Raw genomic sequence first — 24,150 nt, 5'->3', positions numbered from 1 at the left:
AGAACTGGCTCCAAGAGTTGGGCAGAAGTGATTCCCGAAGAGGCCAGACAAAGTCTGCCAGGAGAACCACAGCCGCCTGGGAAACCTTGGGGAGGCCTCCGCAGGAATGGGTGGCGCCTTTGAGGGGCGCGTCTGTTTGAGGCGGAGCTTTTGGGGAAGCAGGAGTGGTTTGGGCGGGCGGGGCGTGCCCGGGGCGGGGCTCTGCCGCCCTGGATCGATCTACACTCCAGCACCGGCCGCAGAGGCGGCTCCGGAGGGGCGGGGCGGCTCCTCCCTCGGGTCCGCTGCGAGCCCGCGCCTCCCAATTCCCGGAGCCGAAGAGGGCTCGCGGCGGCCGCTCCGCTGGGCTCCAGGTTGGGCTGCCGGGCGCTGGGCCAGGGCGGGCGGGAGCGGGGCGAGGGCTTGCGCGGAGGGCGGCGGCCTGGGCTCGCCGAGCCATGGCGGCCCCGGAGCCGGCGCCGAGGAGAGGACGGGAGCGCGAGAGGGAGGACGAGAGCGAGGACGAGAGCGACATCCTGGAGGAGAGCCCGTGTGGCCGCTGGCAGAAGCGGCGGGAGCAGGTGGGCACGGGTGCGGGTGACGCCGCCGTCCCGTAGCCTAAGGATGGAGGCCATGGGATCCGTGGGGCCGAGCCAGTGTGAGGGTCTCCCCGGACGCTGTGGCCTCTGGAGGCCCTTGGATCCCTTTGGCCCTAAGCCCTGGTGAGAACCCCCCATTCCTTGAACACCAGTGTCATCCTGGGACCACCTCCACGTGCTCTTGGATCCCCCACTACCCTTCTGGGGATCGTCCCCAACCTCTAAAACCTGCTTTACCTTCTGGCCCAGCCCCTGGGCACCACCCCTCTCTTCCTGGGTTCTAGATCCCCAGTCTTACCACCCCCAGCTCTCCCACTGAGCTGGGCAGGGCTAACAGCTGGGGGAAGGTTATGGCAGAGACCACGTCCACACCCTGGGTCTATTCGTATCAGGACACACATTCTTTCCACCTAGGTGAACCAAGGGAACATGCCAGGGATCCAGAGCACCTTTCTGGCCATGGACACGGAGGAGGGGGTAGAAGTGGTGTGGAACGAACTCCACTTCGGGGATAGGAAGGCCTTTGCGGCCCATGAGGTGAGGCCTGTCTGTACCCCCTTTGCCCCATACCGTTGATTGCCCCCCACGACCATCCTCCTTCCCCAGGAGAAGATCCAGACCATGTTTGAGCAGCTGGCGCTGGTGGACCACCCCAACATCGTCAAGCTGCACAAGTATTGGCTGGATGCCTCTGAGGCCCGCGCGAGGGTGAGCTAGGGGCGGGTGAAGGGCGGAGTAAAGCCACAGGCTGGGTGGGGCAGCATGGGGACCCACCCGCAACGGCGGAGCCCGCCTGCCCGCAGGTCATCTTCATCACAGAATACGTGTCGTCTGGCAGCCTCAAGCAGTTCCTCAAAAAGACCAAGAAGAACCACAAGGCCATGAACGCCCGGGTATGGGGAGTGGGCTGGGGGCTGGAGGGAGTCCAGCAGAACTTAGGGACAGTGGTGGGGCGGGGGACTCCGAGTGGCCTGGGATCAGGAGTGGGGTAGCGGGCGGGCTCCGCAGGCTCAGCAGCCTCTTGGTGCCCACCCGACGGAGTCGTGCGTCCGCTGCCAGGCCTGGAAGCGCTGGTGTACGCAGATCCTGTCTGCACTCAGGTGAGAGCCTGGCTTTGCCCACACGCTTGCCCCCTGCTCTGCACCTTTCCCGTGCTCGCTCTCTGACCCGGTTCTTCCTGCCTCCCTTCCTCTATGCTTGCAGTTTTTTGCACGCCTGCAGTCCCCCCATCATCCACGGGAACCTGACCAGCGACACCATCTTCATTCAGCACAATGGCCTCATCAAGATTGGCTCTGGTGCTGGCGAGGCGGGGTGGGGCAGGGAGCAGGGGGCAGGGGGCAGGGGGCAGGGGGCAGGGGGCAGGGGGCCGGGGGCAGGGGTAGGGAACCTGCGGGGAGCCCAGGACAGAGACTGCCCAGTCTCCGGGCCCCACTGACGCCCTCTCTTTCTCTCTGCGTTGGCCGTTGCAGTGTGGTACCGCATCTTCTCCAATGGTGTGTGGAGTCTCTGGGAGGTGGGAGCCGTGGAGAAACTGGTCTGTTTAGCCCCACGCTTTTCCTTAGCACTTCCTGATGATCTCCGGAGCCCTATTCGAGCTGAACGGGAGGAACTCCGAAACCTGCACTTTTTCCCACCAGAGTATGGCGGTGAGTCCTTAAGCCCCTCTCAGGCATCTGACCTGCTGGCACATCAGACTGATCAACCCTGCCTTGCTTTTCCCGTTCCAGAAGTCAATGATGGGACCGCTGTGGACATCTTCTCCTTTGGGATGTGTGCACTGGAGGTACTGTCCACTCTCCTTATAGCCTCTGCTCCGGGCTCTCCTTCATCCTGCCATTCCAACTTGTCCCTGCACCCAGATGGCTGTACTGGAGATCCAAGCCAATGGGGATACCCGAGTCACAGAAGAGGCCATTGCTCGAGCCAGGCACTCCCTGAGTGACCCCAACATGAGGGTGAGCAGCTTACCTTGCCCCTCTAGGGCTGGCTGCAGGTGCTTCAGCTTGCCTTTGAAGTGCTTGCTATAGGCAGGCTAGACGGGTAGCCTGGTCAGTACATCTGAAAGTGTTAGCATCTGAAAATGTAGCAGGTGGACTAAGGTCCACCTGAAAGGAAGACTCTTCTAGAAGCTCATGAATTCCACAAGGGTGAATGGAAGTAGGGCATAGGTGTCTGGAGCCCAAGGCCTGCCTATCCTCAAGTTTACAGAATCAGATCCTGAACTAATGGGATTCATACAGGAAGGCTCCTCCAGCATCTCTGAGGTGGGAGGTTGTGGTAATTGGACCCATGGGGTCTAGGGTCTTCAAGGACCTCCTCTAGAACTAGGATTTTTCTACCCACCAAGTGCCTTTCTTCTTCACCACCTAGGAATTCATCCTGTCCTGCCTGGCCCGGGACCCTGCCCGTCGGCCTTCAGCCCACAACCTCCTCTTCCACCGAGTGCTCTTCGAGGTGCACTCACTGAAGCTACTGGCAGCCCACTGCTTCATCCAGCACCAGTGTGAGGGCCAGAAGGGCCGGGATGGACCAGGATCCTGGGGTCAGATCATGGAAGGGTCTTTGCAGGACCCTTAGGTTGGGGCCATCCCCATGAGTATTTTTGTGGTTCGCAGACCTCATGCCTGAAAATGTGGTAGAGGAAAAGACCAAGGCCATGGACCTCCACGCAGTTTTGGCTGAGATGCCCCAGCCCCATGGACCCCCAATGCAGTGGCGGTGAGTGATGGCCAAATGAGGCCTCCCCTCCTAGCTGCTTGGCTAGCCTTTGGCCTGATGCCTCTCATGTATCTTCCATGCCATTCTAGGTACTCAGAGGTCTCCTTCTTGGAGCTGGACAAATTCCTAGAAGATGTCAGGTGAGAACTGGCATGACACTGAAGAAAAGCACTATGAGGCCTGAGCCCCCACCTACCTACCTCCTCATCTATCTCCAGGAACGGGATCTATCCACTGATGAATTTTGCAGCTGCTCGGCCCTTGGGACTTCCCCGTGTGTTGGCCCCTCCCCCAGAGGAGGCCCAAAAGGCCAAAACTCCAACGCCAGAACCCTTTGACTCGGAGACCAGGAAGGTGAATCCCAACCCTGCTGTACTATGCTGTCTCTCAGAGTTGACCACAACCAGGGAATGGATGCCTTTCTCTGAGGACCTGTCTCTCCCCATCCAAGCTCTCCTCCAGGCTGCCAGAGACCAAATCCAAGCTGACACCTTTATGGAAGCTGTAACCAAACCAAGACCACCATTTTCCTCAGAGGCTTCTTGCTTTTACAGTCCTTCCCTCATCCTGTTGCATGCTCTGTTCCAGAGGCTTTGGCCACCTCCATGCTCCATCTGGATTCAGAACCATCACTCCAGTCTCCCTCCTCCTAGCTTCCTTCCTTCCTCAGTACACCCTAAATTCAAATGCCAGTAGTCTACGAGTCCTGGATCCCAGCTGCCCAGAGAGCTGGTGGAAACAAGCCTAAGGCCCAGTCTCCTGTCCTGCTCCTGGTGGCACTTTGCTTTTCTGTACAGTCACACCCTAGGACACAACATTTCTTTGCTTTCCACAGTTCTCTTTCTCTGTCTGTCTCTGCCTGTCTATGTCTCTGTCTTGGTCTCTCTGTCTCTCTCTCTGGCTTTCTATTCATCCTTCAGTACCCAAACAGAAGGCCTACTCTTGGAAGCCTTCCCTAATACCTCCGGGCTGGTTCAGTAAGATGTGCTTTCCGGAATTCCCTTGGAGATGTTTACCATCTTTGGGTCGCAGCCGATCCTTCTGGGCTCCTTTGTTAAGTAGTAGTCTGTGGCTAATACAACTTCCCTGCCCTCAGGTAGTCCAGATGCAGTGCAACCTGGAAAGAAGCGAGGACAAGGCTCGGTGGCACGTGAGCAAGGGCCCTGGGTGGGACTAGGAAAGATGGGGACGAATCAACTCTGGCGCAGCCCTGACCACGCCCTTCCCTTCACAGCTTACTCTACTTTTGGTGCTTGAGGACCGTCTACACCGGCAGCTGACCTATGATCTGCTCCCAAGTAGGCTGGTAGGGGGTCAGGTGGTGGGCGGGGGCTCAGGCACTGGCTAGTGCTACAACTCATGTGTTCTGTGTTCTCGCTTCAGCCGACAGTGCCCAGGACCTCGCCGCCGAGCTAGTGCACTATGGCTTCCTGCACGAGGTGGGCGGGTACGCTTCGGGTTTGGAAAGGTGCAGGGTCGGCGGAGCTGCCCAGTACTACCATGCTTCCCACCCATCCACTGCAGGATGACCGGACAAAGCTAGCAGCCTTTCTGGAGACCACTTTTCTCAAGTACCGTGGGACACAAGCATGACAGCCCAGCAGAGATACCAGGGCTCAGGGTTGTCCACTTGGCAAAGAGCCCCACACTGCTCAGAGCTGCCTTCTGCCTGTGTTCCCTGGAACTGAACACAGGCCCTGCTAGTGAAGACTCCTCCATCCCCCAGCTTTCTGCAGCAGTGTGGGACCCTGGGGTGGTGATGGAGCCCTGAGCCTGGATGGGAGTGGATACAGGTCAGTTAGGGGAACCACTCCATCTGGTCTGGACAACACCCATGCCTTCAAGTGGTATAGAAACCTGGGGAAGAAGCCTGGACTCAAAAGTAATAGAGCCCCTTCAGATGGCAAACATCAGGCAGAGCAGAGCTGACCTGATTGGAGAACCATAGACTAGAGAGCTTGGAGCTGGACCCATGGCCAGGAAATTCCATGGTCCCACTCAGACCAGAACTGCCTTGAGCCCTCTCTCTGATCTTCCACACACCTGAGACCAGAACCTGTGTCCTCCCCAAAGCTCTTGTGGGCAGGAGATTTCTCTTCATCATCCCTCTGGTCTAGGGGCTCAGAGGTCAGGCATCCTCTGCATCTCCTCCCTGGGGAAATTGTGTGTTTGAGTGTGAGGATGTGGGTTCCTGGCTCCCTCTTTTTCCCCAACCCAACTTGTCTGTCAGTCTTACTTGGTTCAAAGTCCTGGTAATTCTTCCCCTCAGAACCACCCTGGTTTCTTGGTTCTTGAACTGCCTCTCTTTGAACTTCAAATTTAAAGTCTTAAACGTTTTTAAATGTATATATAAATTTAATGCATTCACGTTCTTTTTTAAACACATCGTGTGTGAAACCAGGAAAGCTCACTATTGTATTATTAATAGTTCCACATTGCTGCTGTTAACACATATTATAAAATCCAGTGGTTTGAGACAACACACATACAGTTCTGTACATCAAAAGTTTGATATGGACTCTCAGTAAATTAATACCCAGGCTAAGTTCCTTTCTGGAAGTTGGGGCTCACCTCCTGCTCCTTCAAGCTGTTGGCAGAATTCACTTCCCTGCAATGGTAAGGCAGAAATTCCTGTTTTCTTAACAGCTGCCATCTAAGCCCTTCTCAGCTTCCAGAGGCCACCAACTTTTCTTAGCTCTTCTTCCTCCCCACTTCAAGACCAGCAGCGTCAAGTTGAATCTTTGCCATGGACTAGCTGTCTGGTTTTCCACTGCTAGGAAGTGTTGGGGCCTTTTGTGAGTAGGTCAGACTCACCTGGATAACCTAGGATGCGCTCCTTCTCAGGGTCTGTAGATTAACCACACCTGCACAGTACCTTTTGCTGTCAAGACTAATCAACCTGGGTCTTGGTGCTTAGAGAATGACCATGGGCTGTGGGTGTTGTTGCTGTGTCACCTACCATGCCATCCTAACTGAAACCAAAACCTAAAATAAAGCAAATCTGTCATGGGACACCTAATAAATGAACTCTGATTATGCATGGTCTTATGTAGTTTATTTTTAAAATCTACAACAGATTATAGAGGTAATTAAACTGAACTTGAGAGCATCAGTGCTGTCCTTTAGCTTCTTTTGTTTGTTTGTTTTGATTTTTCATGATAGGGTTTCTCTGTGTAGCTCTGGCTGTCCTGGAACTCACTTTGTAGACAAGGCTGACTTTGAACTCAGACATCTGTCTGCCTCTGCCTCCCAAGTGCTGGGATTAAAGGCCTGTGCCACCATCCGGCTGTTCAGTTTATCTTTAGAGATACAGTCTTGCTATTCAGCTCTGCTTGCCTGGAATTCAGTATTGAGAGCAGGCTGGTGCTGTGATTATAGGTGTAAGCCATTGTGCCTTAGTGCAAACATACTGTTTTAAAAGTTGACCCACTGGGAAGGGTCAATAGTGAATAACAAATGCAATCTTCTACCCTGATTTTACACAAATTCAAATCTCTTAGCCTTAGCCTGTGTATTAGTCAGAGTTCTCTAGAGTCACAGAACTTTTGGAATGTATATAGTAAGGGAATTTATTGTCTTATAGTCTGTAGTCCAAGTAACTTAACAATGGGCAGCTGTGGATGGGAAGTCCAAAAATCTAGTAATTGCTCAGACCCATGAGGCTAGTTTTAGCTGGTCTCTGTATAAGCTGGAATCCTGAAGAAGTAGGTTCTAACAGATGTGCTGGTCTTACTTTGTCCCAGGATGGCCTTAAACTCAGAGATCTGCTTGCATCAGTCTCTGGGATTAAAGTCATGTTCTACCTTGCCCAGACCTAAGCTTTCCATGGCCACCTGTGCCTCAATAACTCCATGTCAAGATCCAGTCAGAAGCCTGTGTCTTCCAACTGCAAGATATGGATCACAGGTGTGTCCTCCTTTTCTGGATTGGAGTTCATTCCAGATGTAGCTATTTTGACAACCAGAAATAGCCATCACAGCCTGGAACTCACTACATAGACCAGGCTTGTTTCAATTTCACAAAATGCTGGAATTAAAAGCCTGTGCCACAGTGCCTAGTCACAAGCATGCTTTTAGTCCTTTTTATTGATTTTTATATGGTAGGTGCCCCCACATGGCAGTCTTTAGGGCTAGTCACCTGCCCTCTACCCCAGCATCATCCCAGTTTGATGGGCCTCACGGATAAGTATTAACAGTTCCATCAGCGTAGGTTTTAGCAGAGAACAACGTGTTCTGCATTATATTTTCTCTTGCACAATTTTTTGTTTTCTCTGAAGTTAATAATTTTCCTTTTCAGTTCTTTTAAACATTGTGTGTGTGCGCGCGCACGTGTGCTCTCCATGGCTCATTGTCACAGACTGCTCTGCCCCACGTTGGGGGGCCAAAATGTCGGGGACCGCTCTATCAATGTTGGAAGCCGCACTGTCAAAAGGCCTTGGGGGCTAAGTTGTTAGAGCCTGCACTGCCCCCGATGCTCCAGTCCACGGGTTGGGGTTCAGCAAGAGAGTGAGGACAGATGCAAAGAATGGAGACCAGACAGAGTGTGATTCAATCCCGTTTATTCTTCAGTCTCTCTTCTCTCCAAGTCCCAAGTTCCAAGTCCTAGTTCCTAGCACCAAGTCTCAAGTCCTAATTCCAGTTCTAAGTTGCTAGTCTCTTTCCCAGTTCCAAGTTTTAATCTCGAGTCTCAAGTGCTTTCTTCTGTCTGCCTCTTGACTTTTATATGTCTCACTTCTAAATCACACCTTTAAGTCACACACCTTTAAGTCTCACACACCCAAGGGAAGATCCTGGGTATCTAAAACAAGATGTTATCAGAGTGTGCTCAGCTGTTATAGGCTGTTGTAAACAAGTCTCTTGTCAGGATATATGGCTCAAGATGGCTGCAAGGATGATAGCTGCCTTTGGCTCTGTAAGCAGCCGACCTGACTGCGGGCTAAACTGAGCCGCAGAACTGACGGCTGACTAAAGGCACCGCAGGTCTGTCGGCTTAGTAAAGTGGCACCCCCGACTCAAAGAGGCTGCCCGCTTTGACTCGCAGCACAGCTGACTAAAAGCGGCTGCCAGCTGAGGGAAGCGGAGCTGCTGCCTCAAAGCTGACAGCGCTGCCGCTTTGACTAGCATTCCCACGTCAGCCGCTCTGACGCACAATCCAAGATGGCGGCTGCTTAGGCTCAGGTAGAACTACCAGTGCACTGGGCATGCACTTAGGAATTTGACTCCAGCCCCTCCAGAACGGGGCATGCAAATGAGGTACCACTAGGGTACCTGACCAATTACCCCCTCCTGGGCGGGGTATGCTAATGAGTATGCTAATGAGGCATTGCAAATTGACCAATCGGACACCTCCATGCGCTTTGCCACGCCCAGGGCTGGGGGTATATAAGCAGCCCTTTCTGGGCATTCGAGGCAGTCTCTCCCAGAAATCTAAAAGAGCGATTCCAATAAAGGCTGTTGAGAAGGATCCGGTTTGTCGCGTCTTCCTTGCTGATCTAGCGGGGGCGCTACACGGCTCCCTACAGCTCATGAGGTCAGACAGCAACCTGTAGGAGTTAGGGTTTTGGGTTTTTTTTTTTTTCCATCATGTGAGCTCAAGGGATTGAACTCAGATATCAGGCTTGGTGGCAAGCCCCCTTAACCGCTGAGCCACTCCATAGCTCTGCTCCTTACTTTCTGATACATGTTTGCCATTAATTCATCTTTGGGCTCCTTTCAATATTTAGGATCAAGCACAACTTATCACTCTTCTCTTACTGGGTCTCAACCGAGTGAGCCTGCTGCTTGTTCCTGTGTCGTGGTTCAGTGTGCGTTGCCCTGGAGCAGGATCTGGCTGCATGCTTCTCTCTTCCCTCTGCGTCCCATGCATTCCTCTTCATTTACCCCACTTGAAAAGAAACAGCCTTCAGATTTCCAGAGAAGAATGGATGGGAAATTATGGAATCTTTGCCTGTTTATTCTTATTAGAATCTTAGACGTTTGAAATGTACCAAGGTGCAAGAAGTTTGTTTAGCTGAAAACCCTCTCTCCTCAGGACTTAAGGGTGTCATGTTACATTCTTCTAGTTCCAGGAATTGCCACGCTTCTCAATTCTGACCTTTTGTGTAAGAGCTCTTCTGTTTCTCCTCATCTTTTCTTTGCCTAGTGTTTTGGAAATTTTCAGTGACCTGCCACAGTAAAAGAGAGAGAGAGAGAGAGAGAGAGAGAGAGAGAGAGAGAGAGAGAGAGAGAGAAATATGACATTTTTCTTGAATTGTTTATTGACTTCTCTATTTCCTGGATAAATTATTGAGATGTTGGATTTGTATTTTCTATTGTTTTACATTTATTTCTCAGGTGGTTATGGGTAAACACATGTAGGAGCTCCCGTGAGAGGGCTCAAGGGCATAGTGAAGAATTTTTCTTTTTTTTTCTTTATTAATTTTGTTTTCAGTACATCCCAATCACAATTTCCCCTTCCACCCCACCCAGTTTCCCCTCCCCCTTCATGTCCACTCTCCTGTTTTCCTTTAGAAACGAGCAGGTCTCCCAGGGATATCAGCCCAACATAGCATAACTAGATAGGCCATGAGGCACAAACCCTCATATCAGGGCTGGATGAGGCAACCCAGGAGGTGAAAAGGGGTCCTAAGTGCAAGAAAAAGAGAGACACCCCCATACCCACCAAGCTAACAACCATAACATTTATGTAGAGGGTCTAGCATAGACCTTGTGAGCCCAGCTTAGTTGAATCTGCGGGTATAAATCTCCAGTTCGGGCTCTCTCTCCACCTAATGTTTAGCTGTGGGTCTGTGTTCCATCAGCTGCTGGCAGAGTCGTGTGTGATGACAAGTATCCTAGGTGTTCATCTGGACTTCTGTTGGCAGGTGTGGCCTCTGGTAGAGCAGAGAGACAAAACTTATTTCCAAAAGCAACTCTGTGAATCCCTGGGGTTCTGGTGTCTTACAGGAACAGGACTCCAAGAACCCAGTCCAAGCTGGTCTGTGCCAGTTGTGGCGGTACACACTCTCTGGAGGCAGAGACAGGGGAATCTCAGAGTTTAAGGCCAACCTCATCTGTTTTGTTTTTCTGAAACAGGATCTTGCTATGGAGTCAGGACTGTCTTAGAAGTTGCTTGGAACTAAGTGGAAAGGTAGACCAGGAGGGCCTCCAACTCACAGAGATCCGCCTTGCTCATGCTTGGAATGGGCACTCAGAAGTGGTGTTTGCTAAATAAAAATCATTGACTCTTCACTCTTGATTCACAAGCTATCTAAAACAGCCAAATACTGTCACCATGCAGTCTGGCCTCTGACTAGTTCTTCTAGAGAAGACAGATTCGACATCTCAAAGAGCTTTAAAGTTTTTATCGGCTTGCCAGACATTTTTCTGAAAAGCAAGGTCTGACGCTATCAGAGGGTGGTGCCTGGGGTTCCCCCTGGTGGTGGTGGTGAGACCCAGCCCACTCAACATCCTCCGACCCTCCTGGTGCATTCCTCTGTGTGTGTGTGTATTTTCAGAGGCTCTAGTGGGCCCATTTTTCTCAAAGAATAGTGACCAATGTGATTATTATAATTTGTCTTCTTGGAGCTTTCGACTTTAGGGGATTTTTGTTTTGTATTTTGTTTACAGGATCTCTCTATGTAGTCTTGGCTGCTTTGGAAGTTGCTTGGAACTACTTGGAAAGGTAGACCAGGCTGGCCTCCATCTCACAGAGACCCTCCTTGCCCCTGCCTCTGGAGTGCTGAGAAATAAGTGCTCAACTTATTGAATTGCTTATTTTCAGATTTTTTGTTTGGGGAGGGGTTGTTTTTCGAGACAAGGGTTTCTCTGTGTGGCCCTGGCTGTCCTGACCTATGTAGACCAGGCTGGCCTCAAACTCAGAGATCTGCCTCTGCCTTCCAAGTGCTGGGATTAAAGGACCACCACCTGGCCATTTTTATTTTATTTTTTTAATTGGGAAGAAATTTAAGTTCATGGTCTTTATTTCCTTGTTTTGGGGATGCAACATCTGTGGGTATATTTGATGATATTGCTTTCTCTGTTTCTATTCTTGTTCTCCCATTTCATCTATCTGTCTATCTGTCTATCTATCTATCTGTCTATCTGTCTATCTGGTTTTTTGAGACAGGGTTTCTCTGTGTAGTCCTGGCTGTCCTGGAACTCACTCTGTAGACCAGGCTGGTCTCGAACTCAGAAATCCGCCTGCCTCTGCCTCCCAAGTGCTGGGATTAAAGGCGTGCGCCAGCACTGCCCGGCCAACCTTGTCTGTCTAGTGCTATTTTCTGAGGCCTAGCTTCATGCTTCCTCCCCAACCCTTGATCCATGTTTTTCCTTTCACCACTTTATTTCCTTGCCCTGGGGTCCTTGGAGTGACATCTCTATCCTAACTTCAGCTTTGCTTTTTCTGTTGTTTGCTTGTTTGTTTTTGACAGTCTTTTATGTACCCAAGCTGGCCTCCAACTTGAGATTCTTCTGCATCAACTTCCCAAGTTTGGGACTATAAGCATATGACATCATATCTGGTTTCTCTGTGTCAATTTCCTTCTAAATGACCCCCTAGACAAGATCCTTCATTACTTCCCAGGGTGGCCTGTCTGATAAATCTAAAGTTTTTACTAGCTGGCATCCCACAATCTCATTTCTCTTGTTGACTTAGATTACTCTTGTCATTTGTATTCTTCCCTACATCTTTGTTGTTTTATTTTATTTTGAGACAGGATTTTCCTGTGTAGTCCTGGCTGTACTGGAGCTCACTCTGTAGACTAAGCTCGCCTCAAACTCACAGAGATCCACCTGCCTCTACCTCCTGAGTGCTGGGATTAAAGGCGTGCGCCACCACTGCCGGGCTCCCATTTCCTTTATTGGATTAGTTTCTTCTGTGTCACATTTCCTCATGCTCTCGTGCTTGGTGATTCTGGCTGGTCACTTGTGCTTTAGAGTGAGACGCTAAGCTGGGTCTCAATGCTTCTTTCCCAGAGTGAAGCTAATTTCCAGCCACTGTTGGCAAAGCCAGAACGACTAGCATCATGTAGGGATAGAAATCTGGAGGCACCTACTTTCCCCCCCCCCCCCCCCCATCTCATCTTTTTCGGAGAATTCCAGACACAAGCATCACAAACCAGTCTACTAAGGCTCTCCCCTGATTCCCCAGCGTTCCACTTCTCTGCCAACCTAGGCTTTGCTTTCAATGTTCCTTTCCTGTTTAAAGGGGGTTTGGAAGGGGAGGAAAATATTGTGCCGTATTTTGCTAGAGATCTCTATATTAAATTCTGAAAAATTCAGGGGTGGAAAACAGAATGTAGTTTGAAGGGGCTTTGAGCTTACAAATGTGGTTGGTGTCTTGCAGGCAGCCTTAGGGTCTTGGTACTTACTGAGTGCAGCTCCTCACACAGCACAGATGAACATACAGCTCAGGACATTGGGGACGAGCGTGCACATTTATGCCCACAGGACTGTAACCACAGGACCGCCTGGGGAACCGTCTTTTGGGGCTACCTCCTTGTCAATCAATAGTTCTAAAAAGGCTACTCTCTCACTAGGAAAGAGATCATATTTTAAAATAAATGAGGATTCCTGACTTTAGATGGGCAGCGCAAAGATGATGCAGTCTTTTTGTCTTCTGTCTCACTGTCTACGAAGAGAAGAAATCGGCCTCTCTTTCCCGCTTTCAGTGAGTGTTGACGCCCGAACAAGGGAGGGCTCTCTGGGTGCCGACTCCAAAACTCCGGCCCGCCCCGTCCTCATCCGGTACATTAACTGACCACTCCCCTCCCCCCGACCCATCCCCGGAAATGCGTTCCGGTTTCCGCTCACGTAACTACGTCGTATATCGCGAGAATTCCGCGTCCGGCGCCCAGATCGCGCGAGACTGCGAAGGGGGCTGGTGCTTGTGGCGCGCGCGGCGGCCGCGACGGACGCAAGATGGCGACGGCGACTATAGCTCTCGTAAGTGAGTCCCTCGCGGCCGGGGGCGGCCGTCAGCTAGTAGGAGGGAGTCGTAGGCTGGGACAAGGTGCGGAGGGGCCCCTGGGTGCGCAGCGGCTTGATGGGGCCTCATACGGACTTTCCTGCGGTCCCCGGCACGCGGGGCGGAGGCGGAGCGGGAGCGCGCGGCTGCGGCCGTGGCTGTGGCTTGGCTGCAGCTTCCGGCTCGAGGACTCCAGTTTCCGGCTGCTGGGCGGGGTGGGCCGGCTGCGGGCTGCCCAGCTAGATCCCCGCGGGGCGGTCCTCCTTGCTGATGCTGGGCGACAGCTGTCTAGGCGTTCGGTGGCGTCTGGGAGCCCTGGCGCCTGCTCCAGACCTGCGCCACTACGCCCCGTGTTGGGGACGCGGAAGGGGCGGACCCACTGGTATTTGCTCTACGCCATGGTGCACAGAGAAGCGGGTTTCCCATTCTGTTACCACGTAGTAGGGGAAGAACATCCCCCCCCCCCCCCCACACACACCTTTCAAACAGTCATTCTGTCCCTGGCTCTGTTGGAGAACCCGACAGTCAGTGCCTGCCTTGCTCACTGGTCTGGTGGACTTTGCTAACCCCTTGTCTTGTGCTGGACGATCCAAGGGCTGAACTTCGTTCTGACCTGGTCAGTCAGGAATGTTCTGGGAGTAACTTCCACAAGTCTTCCTCCCCACTTGCTTTAGGAACTACTTATCTCTTGGACCTAACCCCACTGCAGTCCAACCTTTTATTAGCTGCCACCCTCATCCAGAGGGATAAGGCAAGGTCTGAGACCACTTAAGCAGGTGCCTGGAGGCCACACATAAACGGGAGTGTCAAGTAGTGCACACAGACTAGCTGGGAACTGCACCTTCACATTGGGAGAGGGGCACTCGCTCTAGCTTGTGAGTGATAGATCTAGTGTGTAGCACTCACATCAGGACCACCTTTTTAAAAAATCATGCTCTGCTGCTTGAGGCTACTGGTGTAAATTGTCTTTGCATAAAGACAGCCAGAGTATTGAGGACGTAATAACTGCCCTTAGGTGGCTGTCAGATTATAGCAGAAAGGGGGAGGGCAGGGTGTAAGATACTTTGAACAGCACCAGAGGAGAGCGGATGCCTCGTTTCTGGGTAGCCCCTGGTGTTCGTGCAGACTGAAAGGTTAGCTCAATGCTCTACAGGTAGTGTCATTGAGATGGTCCTGAGCAATACGTCTCACCACTGAAGCAGCTGGAATAGTCTTTGCCAGCATCTGATCATGAGGCCCAGAGAATTGTCTCTCTCTCTCTCTTGTTTTGCTGCATCCACAGTGCTCAGTACAAGCCTGGCTACCCAGGAAGTAGCACTACACCCTGTGAAGGGACCTGAACAGATGGAAGACAGCATCCTTCAGCCAGTCCTATCCTTGAGGTCTGGCACTGCTCTCCATGGTACAAATGTTGCTAGAACCTGTGTCTTGCTTTCCATATGCAGAGACTTAAGGGACTTCATGGAAATTGATTCTGTAAATCTTCGCTGCTGCCTGAGAGATAGGCCATGCCCCTGCACAAGAGGAACTTCAGGCCTAGATTTTAGGTGATTTGCTCAGGTTATTTAATATGTTTTGTAATGGAAGTAACTCTTTATTCTGAGCTGGTGAAGGGCAGAGCTTGGCTTGTGTACCTGAGACACTCAGCAGCAAATCCCACAAGGGATCTTTCCCTCTCTCGATTCACCACGGCTGAAGTACATATTAGTGGCCAACTGTAATAACAGATTTTCTCTAGGCTCTCCCAGTGACTGGTTAGAGCAGAATTTTAGAGTCTGTATTGGAGAACTCTCTGCTGTGGTTTGTCCTATGTAGTGTCCACAGGTGAGCTTTCTCTGGAATTGTGCATATGCATTGTCTGCTGCTTTCAGCACTATTCCTGTCCCTGGGTTGCTAGTCATTTGGAGAGGCAGAAAGTTATGCATGTGCTCCAGGGTCAGCATTCTCACTGGTGTCTGGCTAGTGCCTGAGGCATGCTTTCACTGTGGGTGTTGAGAGGCAGCCTCTGTTCTGTGGATGCTGGTGCCACAGGAGTCACCACTCCTCTAGTTTTCTCTCGGACAGCATTTCTGAGTGACAGCGGTGCAAAGACAGACGGTAGTGCACATTCATGTTGGTAGCACCAGGAGGAGCTCCACGTGTAGGCCGTGTTAGCCATTGTTTCCAGTTCCATCACAAGGTCTTCGCAGTGCATTAGGTCGTACTGCTAATCCCTCCTTCAGTAGCCTGATGACCTGAAAGACTTTGTCCAAATTGCCAGCCTCTGGCTTTGTTTCTAAGAATGGACACAACCATCTCTATGTCTTTTGATAGTGTGGATCATGTACTTTAGCTGATGGTAGGGTAAGCACATTCTTCTGTTACTGCAGTCTTCTGAGAAGTTGGGGTGGGTTTTAGGGCCCTTCCATCACATCCCCCCACTCCTTACCACACTGCCCACCTCTACCTAAGGTCTATTGGGTGGCAGGGAGCACACCACAGACCTGATAAGAGCTCCATCTCCTGAGGGCTGCCTTTGGATGAGAGACTCTGTATCCCTTCTGATGGTGAGAACCAAGTTCTCAGCTGTCATTATCATCCTAGGACAGTTTTTTCACTTTGCCTGCTGAGTGAGGGAGGCCTGCGTTTGCCCAGAGTTCATGGAATGACTGGAATAAATAAGCTGAGAGAGGCCCAGCCCAAGTGATGGAAGCAGTGTTCCTGCTTCCTTGGGAAGGATGGGAGGACACGGCCAGCTGGTCACCCTGTCATCTAGTCTGGCTCTGTCTGTCAGCAGAAAAGGGTGGCTTTCTTTGGCCTTGGGCTAGAATACTGCTTGCTTCTGTGCTTTTCTTGTCTCTTGGTGGGAGACTGTCAACTTGGGCCTGGCCCAGCTGTTGCTCTGCTTTCTCTTGGTACCCTGGGAGCTGTGTGTGTGCTGGCAGGCTAGAGGGGATAAGGGCAATGTAAGGTGGGAGTGACTCTGGGAGTAAGTACTCAGTGGGCCTTTTTGAGCCCTCAGCCAGCTTCCCTTATTCTAGATGGAAAGGCAACCTTCCACTTCTGAAGAGGAGAGGGTCTGGGTGATAGGTTGTATGACTATTTATATTTCCTTCCTGCCTGCAGCAGGTCAATGGCCAACAAGGAGGGGGGTCGGAGCCAGCAGCAGCGGCTGCAGCGGCGGCGGCAGTGGTGGCAGCAGGAGACAAATGGAAACCTCCACAGGTATTAATCTTAAACGTGATTTTCCCTCGCCTGCCTGCCTGCCTGCCAATGCATTTCTAGGCCTAGAGTGACCTGATTGGGCCAAGTTAAAGATTTGGGTGGGGAAATCTTGGGGCCTAGCCCTGCCCCCTCCTCAGCCTGCTTCTGTTTGGTTTCTTTTCTGTGAGAGTCCATCTAGCCTAAGCCTGGCAGGGCCCAACAGTTGGCTAGCCAGGCAGCAGGGGGAAGAGATGGGGCTGATGGAAATAAGCACGGTCAGCCCTGAGTGGCGCTGGCTCTGAACCATTAGCATTGTGCAGCATTGGCCCTCTTGTTTCAGAATGGCGGTGTTGTGTCTAGAGCTAGAAATAGGGATTTGTATTTTAGCTCTTTGTTTTCATGTAAGTAAAACAGCAAAATAACATGTAAGTCAAAAGCATATGTGTGTTAGAGAACCCCCCCCCCCATCTCCTCTGGAGTTAAGGGTGGGTATGGATGGATTTTGTTCTCTAGTTACTGGCCCATGGGAATAAATCTTCTGGGATGTGAAGCTGGGCTCTATTGTTGCTAGGTGATAGATTCTTTATTCCCGCCTCCACAAGAGTCCCATAAGGTTTCAACAAGATACTGTGCTGGCCTCTGGCTAAGCCCTCCAGGCACTGGTGTGTGTGGGGGGAGCGGGGGTGCATACAGATATTGGTATGCATCGATGGATCTTGGGAAATTGTGGGGGCTGAAGCTCTGTCCTGACTGGTTGGCCAGGGTGCTGTTGGTTGGTGGGAGAAGGGCCTTTTGTTCACCAAGACAAAGAAGAGATTGAAAAGTTTCTAGGGGGCTGAGAAGCACTGGCATTGATCTCCATGGTGACAGCCTACTCTAGTGTCACAGTCTTATAGGCTTGGGGCCAGCTGAGAGGGCAGAGGACAGATCTAGTATGAGCCAGACTGCAGCCCTTGGTCCCATCCATTGACAGCTCTTGAGGGACTTTAGGGTCTTCTTGATACTGCCCCACAGGGGCCTTATAAGCTTCCTACCTTTTGACCTTGAACAGAAACTCAGCACTCTGGCATCCATGATAGGGTCCATGGGGTTTTCGTCTGTCAGACCTGGTCTGTCTTCTTTGTGTTTAGTTCTTGTCTGTTGCTCCTATGCTGAGGGTCTTCCTTTCTCTACTGTCGCTCTCAAAGGTTGTGTCTTAAAGCCGAGAAGAGTAATAAGAGGTATTTTTTATTAGTATTTACAAAGCCTGGCTCTGTCTATTACTCTCAGGATCTGCTGTCTCTGACATTGTGCTTTCCCTGTTTGCATGTTTATCTTCCTTTCCTGCAAACAACTTGGAAATGGCTTTGATAGGAACTTAAACACAATTCTAGTAGCATTCACATGTCAAGCTCTCCCCTCTGGCCAGCTCTGCCTGTTCTACATTAATTTGGCTAGGAAGTAGGCTATAGCCCCTTGTGGGGCTCATGAACTGAGGGGCAACACCCTCTGGGAGGTGTTTTTTGAAAGAATGTCTTCAGGCCTGAAATGGCCATTGTTGGAGGGAAGGTCCCTCACCTTTACTTGTTCTGGGGTGGCCTGAGGCCCTGGTAAGGCCTCTTGAGGAAACCAAGAGGCTAGAGTGCCTGGTAGCCTATGAGTAGAGTCTTTGGTCCTGGTTCTGTTTTCTGGGCTCTGGAGAACAATAAAGGTTGGCTCTTCTACAAGACTTGAGACATAGACTCTAGGATCAAATTGTCAACAAAGCAGGCAGACTGCTCTCCTGTGTTGCATGAAGAGGCCATTGTGTTGCCCTACAGGGTACCTGCCTAGTTTAATATGTCCCAATCACGAGTCATGTCTGTGACAAAGGCCTGGGTGGGTACAGCAGTGTCTAAAGGGAAGGCCTGCATTCTAGCTGGGCAGGAGGTAGTTTGTATTGGAGCTTATATCTTACTTTGGCTTAAGAGACTAGGGATAAACAACCTGTGAGGTTTCTGGGACCACATGAGAAAATCTAGAGTTTGCTGCTGAACAGCTCCCCTGTTTCCTACTCCAGGGCACAGAATCCATCAAGATGGAAAATGGGCAAAGCACAGGCACCAAGCTGGGGCTGCCTCCCCTGACGCCCGAACAGCAGGAGGCCCTCCAGAAGGTGAGAGTGCATCTCCTGGGCACAGCTGCCTAACTGGGGTTGGAAAGGCAGGCCACTCCCCTGCAGGCTGGGCCCCCCAGTGCTCCTCACTGCCATCTCTTGCAGGCCAAGAAATATGCAATGGAGCAGAGCATCAAGAGTGTGCTGGTGAAGCAGACCATCGCGCACCAGCAGCAGCAGCTCACCAATCTGCAGGTGAGCCCTACCACCCTCCTGCACGCCACAGCCACTGTCTTGGGGCTGGCTCTGCTGGAGGCCCTTCTGCCCAGCCTGGGCCAGGAAGCCTCCACTGCCCCTCCCCACTACCTCCACCATCTCCTCCTCTTCTCTGCCTCCTCCTGTGCCTGTGGCCGACTGCCCCCAGAAGGTGTTATCACTCTCAGACTCTCAGGATTCATTCTCTGGACCACCAGGGTCCTCTCTGAGGCATGAGTGGCCTGGCCTTTCCTCTGGTTGCTTGATAAGGCCCCTTCTCCACCCCCTTCCCACTCCTTCTCTGTAGCTCTGCCCAGTTCTCCTTCTTGGTCTTCCCACTAGTGCCTCTGGGTCTTACCAAACCCTTGTCACCCAGGCTGTGTACAGCCATAATGGTGGCATGTAGATTGTGATCCTCCCTGCCCCTATGGTCAGGCCTTTATCCCTGGGGCCCTCTATTGAAGGGGCATTCTAGGGGTGTGCTCCACTGGGCCCTACTCTAGGCTGGAGGCTGTGATATCTATGGGAAGAAGCCTATTTAAAGCTGACAGGTTCCTGGGCCTTGAGCCTTCCCCACCCCCAGGTCCAACCCTCAGATATTCATACTGGCTGTTCACTGTGCTCTGTCCATCCCTCTCCTACCTCCCTTCCTTCTGCCCTCGCCGGTCCTGCTGCAAAGGCTGTGGGGCGGGGCACCTGGGGCTCTGAAGCCCCCCTGGGCAGGTGCCAGTGACCAGCCAGAGTGGCCAGCAGTGTGGGAAGGCAGGCGGGCCTCCCTGGCAGGGCGGGGACTCCGCGCCTTGCTGCTGTCTGCGTGAGGTGTTGACAAGAGCGGGAGACTGCTCGGCTCCAACAGACTGAACTCTGTCTTTACTGTCTTTCAGATGGCAGCAGTGACAATGGGCTTTGGAGATCCTCTCTCACCTTTGCAATCGGTCAATAGAAATGCTCACTTCTTCTGGGGCTCATGTCCTTAGTCAGGGCTAGAGGGGGGCAGTGCAGCCCACTGCTGGGGACCTTGCTCCCCTGGCCGGCCCTGCCCGCCAGCTCTGGACGAGCACAGCAGAGCGCCAGGCATGGTGGGGCCAGTGGTGTGGGCACTCACCCCGGGACCGCCCCTGGGGAGGCCTCCATCTGCTCTGAGGGCCCACCTTAAAACTAACCGGCCAGGTAACTGCGGAGGGCAGCCGCGGCAGCCAGCCAGGGAGGGTAGCTGCCAGTGCCAGGCTCATCTGTGCCTTGCCACCCCATGTGAGGGATGGACCTGTGGGCCTCCAGCTCCGACAGTCTCCAGGCTGCCCAGGCTCTTGGGTTGGGGTCAAGCTCCTTGATAAGAGAGGGGTCCTAACTGTGGCCCCATCATGCTCTGGAGGGAGGATGGATGGATGGGATGGGGGCTGGGGCCCTGAGTGAGCAAGAGAGGGAAGGGCACACGATAACTTGGGTCATAGACCTAGCTCTCAGCAAGGGGTAGAGGTCACATGGCCATGGCTGCATTAAGCAGAGGAGTCTGGGAAGGAGATGGCTCTTCCTTGCCCAGAGGCAAGTTGAAGTGGCCAGGCCCTATCCTGGGGAGATCCTGTGGGAAAGACATGGCCCTTTCTCTGAGGTGTCCACTTGGAGGGCCACCCCTGGATGAGTTGTCCTCATATTTGAGACATACTCTGTCTGCTCTGGAAAGCATGTCTGAAAGGGAACTGTTGACCCTCTGTGGAGTCCTGGGAGATACTCTTGTCAAACTGTGACCTGAAGGACAGATGTGGCTTCATGTCTGTGTGGGGCTTAGAAAAAGGGCGGCTCTCCCATTGGCCCTTCATCTAGACAGTAACCTGAGTCTGGTTAGCAGCCAGCTTGAGGCTGTGATCCCAAATTCAGGGAGCTCCTAATGTGAGGAAAGATAGGCCCCACCTGGATGACTTGTGTTGGTGGACCTTTTAGTCCTCTCTCTTAGGGAGACTGGGCTGTCCTAGGCCTGCTAATGTCTGAAGAAGTAAATTGGTCACTTGCCACTGGGACCTTTGTTAGGGTGAGAGGAGCCCTTGTTTGTGTTAAGGAGGAAGGCCCTGGCCCATGGGGCCCTACCTGTGGCCCCTTTATGTGTGGCTCTAGAACCCCCTGCCTGGCATATCTGTGAAGTGTTGCAAGGAGCCTTTCCCAGGGCATGGATGGTCCCTCATTACAGTGGCCCAGCTCACTGCTAGTCCTGCCAGCTTCCCAGCCCTAAGGATCCCTGAGGCTTCTTCATTGGGTTCTCTGCTGCCTTGTGGTGCTCTTACCTGGGCCAGCTCTTGTGGCTACAGTCATGTGCTCCCAGCAGCTCTTTTTTTGTGGGAGGTGTTGGGATGGGGAAAGTATAGAGCACACTGAGTCCTCACCTATGTCTCCCTGCATGAGCACTTGCTCCTTGTTCTCTCCAGAGAGCCCCTTTCTGGGCTCCCAAATTCTTTCCCTGGGATCTCTTCTGGGCAATGGCTGCCCTGTCTTCTGCCACCCTCTCTTCTGGCCTCCATGCCAGTAGGTGTGTCTGGCTTGGACAGCTCCTCCTTCCCTCTTCTGTCCCAATACTTGGCTGGGCTAGTGGGAGGATCTCCCAGCCTAGCCCAGGTACCTGGCCTCCAGACTACAGAAGTGGGCTGAATTATAGGTCATTCAGCCTTGCCTTCTGACCACCTGTCAGCTCTGCTGCCAAAGTCTGTCTGGGACCTGGGTGGGCTGGGTACTTCCATGTCCTGCTGTTGGGCCTGGCCTTCATTGGGGTGGGGTCCTGTTGACCCCTAAACCCTGGCTGTAAGGGCCCAGCCTGCACCTTACTGCTGCGTGGGGAGTCCTTCCCACAGCAGAGTTGGGTGGGTGGGCCAGGATGGGGAGAGGGCTGCTGAGTCTCCCGCCTTCCTGACAAGCCAGTGGCTCTCTCCTTCTGTCCTGCTGCAGATGGCAGCTCAGCGGCAGCGGGCACTGGCTATCATGTGCCGGGTCTATGTGGGTTCCATCTACTATGAGCTGGGAGAAGACACTATTCGCCAGGCCTTTGCTCCCTTTGGCCCCATCAAGAGCATTGATATGTCCTGGGACTCCGTTACCATGAAGCATAAGGTAAGCAGATCAGAGATCCCCCCCGTGCCCTAGCTTGCCCTTCTATCTGCTCCTTGCCTTATAACCTCTTCCTGTATTTAGGGCTTTGCCTTCGTGGAGTATGAGGTCCCAGAGGCTGCACAGCTGGCTTTGGAGCAGATGAACTCTGTGATGCTTGGGGGCAGAAACATCAAGGTAAGGACAAGAACGTCTGGTCTTGGGCCTACAGTCACTGAGTGCTTTGCGAAGTTACATACATACAAGCAGTCACCACAGGCCCAGGCTGATGTTTGTTCTTGACTTTCTTCAGGTGGGAAGACCTAGCAACATCGGACAAGCCCAGCCTATCATAGACCAGCTGGCTGAGGAGGCTAGGGCTTTCAACCGAATATATGTGGCCTCTGTACATCAGGACCTGTCTGATGATGACATCAAGAGTGTGTTTGAAGCCTTTGGCAAGATCAAGTCTTGTACGCTGGCCCGGGACCCCACAACCGGCAAGCACAAGGGCTATGGTTTTATCGGTGAGTGTGGGAGGGGCCAAGGAGAAGAGGGAGCCCACCTCGTACTGGGGCTGGCTTTTCTCACTGCTCATCCTGCCCTGCAGAATATGAGAAGGCCCAGTCGTCCCAGGATGCTGTGTCCTCCATGAACCTCTTTGATCTGGGTGGCCAGTACTTGAGGGTGGGCAAGGCCGTCACACCCCCCATGCCCCTGCTAACACCTGCCACGCCTGGAGGTCTCCCGCCTGCTGCTGCTGTGGCCGCAGCTGCAGCCACAGCCAAGATTACAGCTCAGGTGAGAGCTGGCACAGTGATGTGTGTTTTGACAGTGGGTGGATAGACCCACTAATCCTTTGGGAACTGGCTCCTTAGATGGTTTTGGGTAGAGGACCAAGACTAGAAACTGACTATGGTTGCCTTTTGGTTGCAGGAAGCAGTGGCTGGAGCAGCAGTGCTGGGTACTTTAGCCACGCCAGGACTAGTTTCCCCAGCACTGACACTGGCCCAGCCCTTAGGGGCCCTACCCCAGGCTGTCATGGCTGCCCAGGCCCCTGGAGTCATCACAGGTGAGTCTGAGTGGATCCGGTTCTCCACCATTCCTTTCCCCCTCTCCTCGGGTCTGTCTTCAGTGTCCCATCCCATGCTTCAGTGTAATCCCTTGAACACAGGGCTGCCTATAGCCCACCGTCTCTCTCTGCTCCTTCCCAAGAAGGACAGTGTATGTGTGGCTATTAAACTTGGTTGGTTTTGCTGCAGGTGTGACACCAGCTCGCCCTCCTATTCCGGTCACCATCCCCTCTGTGGGCGTGGTGAACCCCATCCTAGCCAGCCCACCAACACTGGGTTTGTTGGAACCCAAGAAGGAGAAGGAAGAGGAGGAGCTGTTTCCTGAGTCGGAGCGGCCCGAGATGTTGAGTGAGCAGGAGCACATGAGCATCTCTGGCAGCAGTGCTCGTCACATGGTCATGCAGAAGCTCCTCAGGAAGCAGGAGGTGGGTCAGGTGGGCTGGCACCGGATGGGTTGGTGTCCTGGGGCTGTGCCGCTGTAGGGCAGCGTGCATGTAGTGGGATGTGGTGATGGTCACAGCAGTCACTTGTCTTCTTTCCCACAGTCTACAGTGATGGTTCTCCGAAACATGGTGGACCCCAAGGACATCGATGATGATCTGGAGGGAGAGGTGACAGAGGAGTGTGGCAAATTTGGTGCTGTGAACCGGGTCATTATCTACCAAGAAAAACAGGGCGAGGAGGAAGATGCAGAAATCATTGTCAAGATTTTTGTGGAATTTTCCATGGCCTCAGAGACTCACAAGGCCATCCAGGCCCTCAATGGGCGCTGGTTTGGTGGTCGCAAGGTGGTGGCTGAAGTATATGACCAGGAGCGTTTTGATAACAGCGACCTCTCTGCGTGACTTTGGCCTCATTTCCTGGACTTGCACTTGTCCCTTACTTCCTTTGGGTTTTGTAAAGTGTTAAAAGTGGTGTGTCCCTGGGACCAGGCATTCTGCCCAGCCCACCCTGTAGTGTACATAAAGATACAGATTCTGCTGGCCCTGAAGTCCCTGTGTCTGAAGTTGGTCCCGTGACCCAGGCTGCTTGTGTGTGGAATGTCTTATCTGTGTTCCAAGGCCAGTGAGTGACAAGGAGGGTGTTAAGCATGCTGTGCAGGGGTGAACAGGAGGGACCAAGGCTTGGGACCGGCGTTGCTTTATCTCCTCTTGGGGCGAGTGCTGGCTTGCAGCCCTTGCTCACGTGAATGGTGCTGAGAGCAGCCTGGATCTGAGATCTGTAGGATACAGGACCAAGAGGATTTTGCGGG

At 52.7% G+C, this 24,150-nt stretch overlaps 2 protein-coding genes and 1 long non-coding RNA gene across 12 annotated transcripts; 2 read left to right on the top strand and 1 right to left on the bottom strand.

The window, feature by feature from the left end:
- Positions 1 to 348: 348 nt before the first annotated feature.
- Positions 349 to 6,337, top strand: Nrbp2 (nuclear receptor binding protein 2). 3 transcript variants are annotated; one of them, XM_076912274.1, is made up of 18 exons: positions 349 to 560; positions 993 to 1,115; positions 1,185 to 1,286; positions 1,382 to 1,471; positions 1,638 to 1,678; positions 1,782 to 1,876; positions 2,051 to 2,074; positions 2,144 to 2,227; positions 2,309 to 2,364; positions 2,441 to 2,536; positions 2,952 to 3,084; positions 3,197 to 3,299; positions 3,389 to 3,439; positions 3,518 to 3,653; positions 4,396 to 4,449; positions 4,534 to 4,597; positions 4,683 to 4,746; positions 4,824 to 6,337. In XM_076912274.1, exons 1-18 carry the CDS (start codon positions 438 to 440, stop codon positions 4,840 to 4,842), a joined length of 1,458 nt encoding a protein of 485 aa, XP_076768389.1. In that variant the 5' UTR covers positions 349 to 437; the 3' UTR covers positions 4,843 to 6,337. The 3 variants fall into 3 exon arrangements, with proteins under 3 accessions (XP_076768389.1, XP_034372789.1, XP_034372791.1); XM_034516898.2 differs by having other exon boundaries at positions 354 to 560; positions 4,683 to 4,738; XM_034516900.2 differs by having other exon boundaries at positions 397 to 560; positions 1,417 to 1,471; positions 4,683 to 4,738.
- Positions 6,338 to 9,596: 3,259 nt separating this feature from the next.
- Positions 9,597 to 13,184, bottom strand: LOC143434192 (uncharacterized). Its single transcript, XR_013103532.1, has 2 exons — positions 12,649 to 13,184; positions 9,597 to 10,170 (listed from the first exon to the last, which is right to left on the bottom strand). It is a non-coding gene; the product is annotated as an uncharacterized LOC143434192 (long non-coding RNA).
- On the top strand, positions 13,128 to 23,889 carry Puf60 (poly(U) binding splicing factor 60). Of its 8 annotated transcripts, XM_034516857.2 has the most exons (13): positions 13,192 to 13,222; positions 14,527 to 14,646; positions 16,350 to 16,448; positions 18,466 to 18,561; positions 18,667 to 18,756; positions 19,641 to 19,691; positions 21,688 to 21,849; positions 21,931 to 22,023; positions 22,139 to 22,352; positions 22,436 to 22,626; positions 22,762 to 22,897; positions 23,088 to 23,323; positions 23,444 to 23,889. In XM_034516857.2, exons 2-13 carry the CDS (start codon positions 14,644 to 14,646, stop codon positions 23,741 to 23,743), a joined length of 1,671 nt encoding a protein of 556 aa, XP_034372748.1. In that variant the 5' UTR covers positions 13,192 to 13,222; positions 14,527 to 14,643; the 3' UTR covers positions 23,744 to 23,889. The 8 variants fall into 8 exon arrangements, with proteins under 8 accessions (XP_034372747.1, XP_034372750.1, XP_076768375.1 ...); XM_034516856.2 differs by lacking the exon at positions 14,527 to 14,646 and having other exon boundaries at positions 13,128 to 13,222; XM_076912258.1 differs by lacking the exon at positions 14,527 to 14,646 and having other exon boundaries at positions 13,172 to 13,222; positions 16,353 to 16,448.
- The last annotated feature ends 261 nt before the right edge of the window (positions 23,890 to 24,150 follow it).

The sequence above is a fragment of the Arvicanthis niloticus genome, chromosome 13 (assembly GCF_011762505.2).
Source record: "Arvicanthis niloticus isolate mArvNil1 chromosome 13, mArvNil1.pat.X, whole genome shotgun sequence".
NCBI classification, from domain to species: Eukaryota; Metazoa; Chordata; class Mammalia; order Rodentia; family Muridae; genus Arvicanthis; species Arvicanthis niloticus.
The sequence above is the reverse complement of the archived record's forward strand: the minus strand, read 5'-3'. Positions and strand labels throughout refer to the sequence as shown.

Bases quoted from the DNA above. Each gene is read 5' to 3' on its own strand.
- Nrbp2 (XM_034516898.2), top strand. From the start codon at position 438: ATGGCGGCCCCGGAGCCGGCGCCGAGGAGAGGACGGGAGCGCGAGAGG. The intron at 561-992 runs GTGGGCACGGGT...CTTTCCACCTAG, and splicing joins GGCAGAAGCGGCGGGAGCAG to GTGAACCAAGGGAACATGCC. The intron at 4,450-4,533 runs GTGAGCAAGGGC...TTCCCTTCACAG, and splicing joins AGGACAAGGCTCGGTGGCAC to CTTACTCTACTTTTGGTGCT.
- Puf60 (XM_034516856.2), top strand. From the start codon at position 13,199: ATGGCGACGGCGACTATAGCTCTC. The intron at 13,223-16,349 runs GTAAGTGAGTCC...TCCTGCCTGCAG, and splicing joins CGACGGCGACTATAGCTCTC to CAGGTCAATGGCCAACAAGG. The intron at 19,692-21,687 runs GTCAATAGAAAT...GTCCTGCTGCAG, and splicing joins CTCTCTCACCTTTGCAATCG to ATGGCAGCTCAGCGGCAGCG.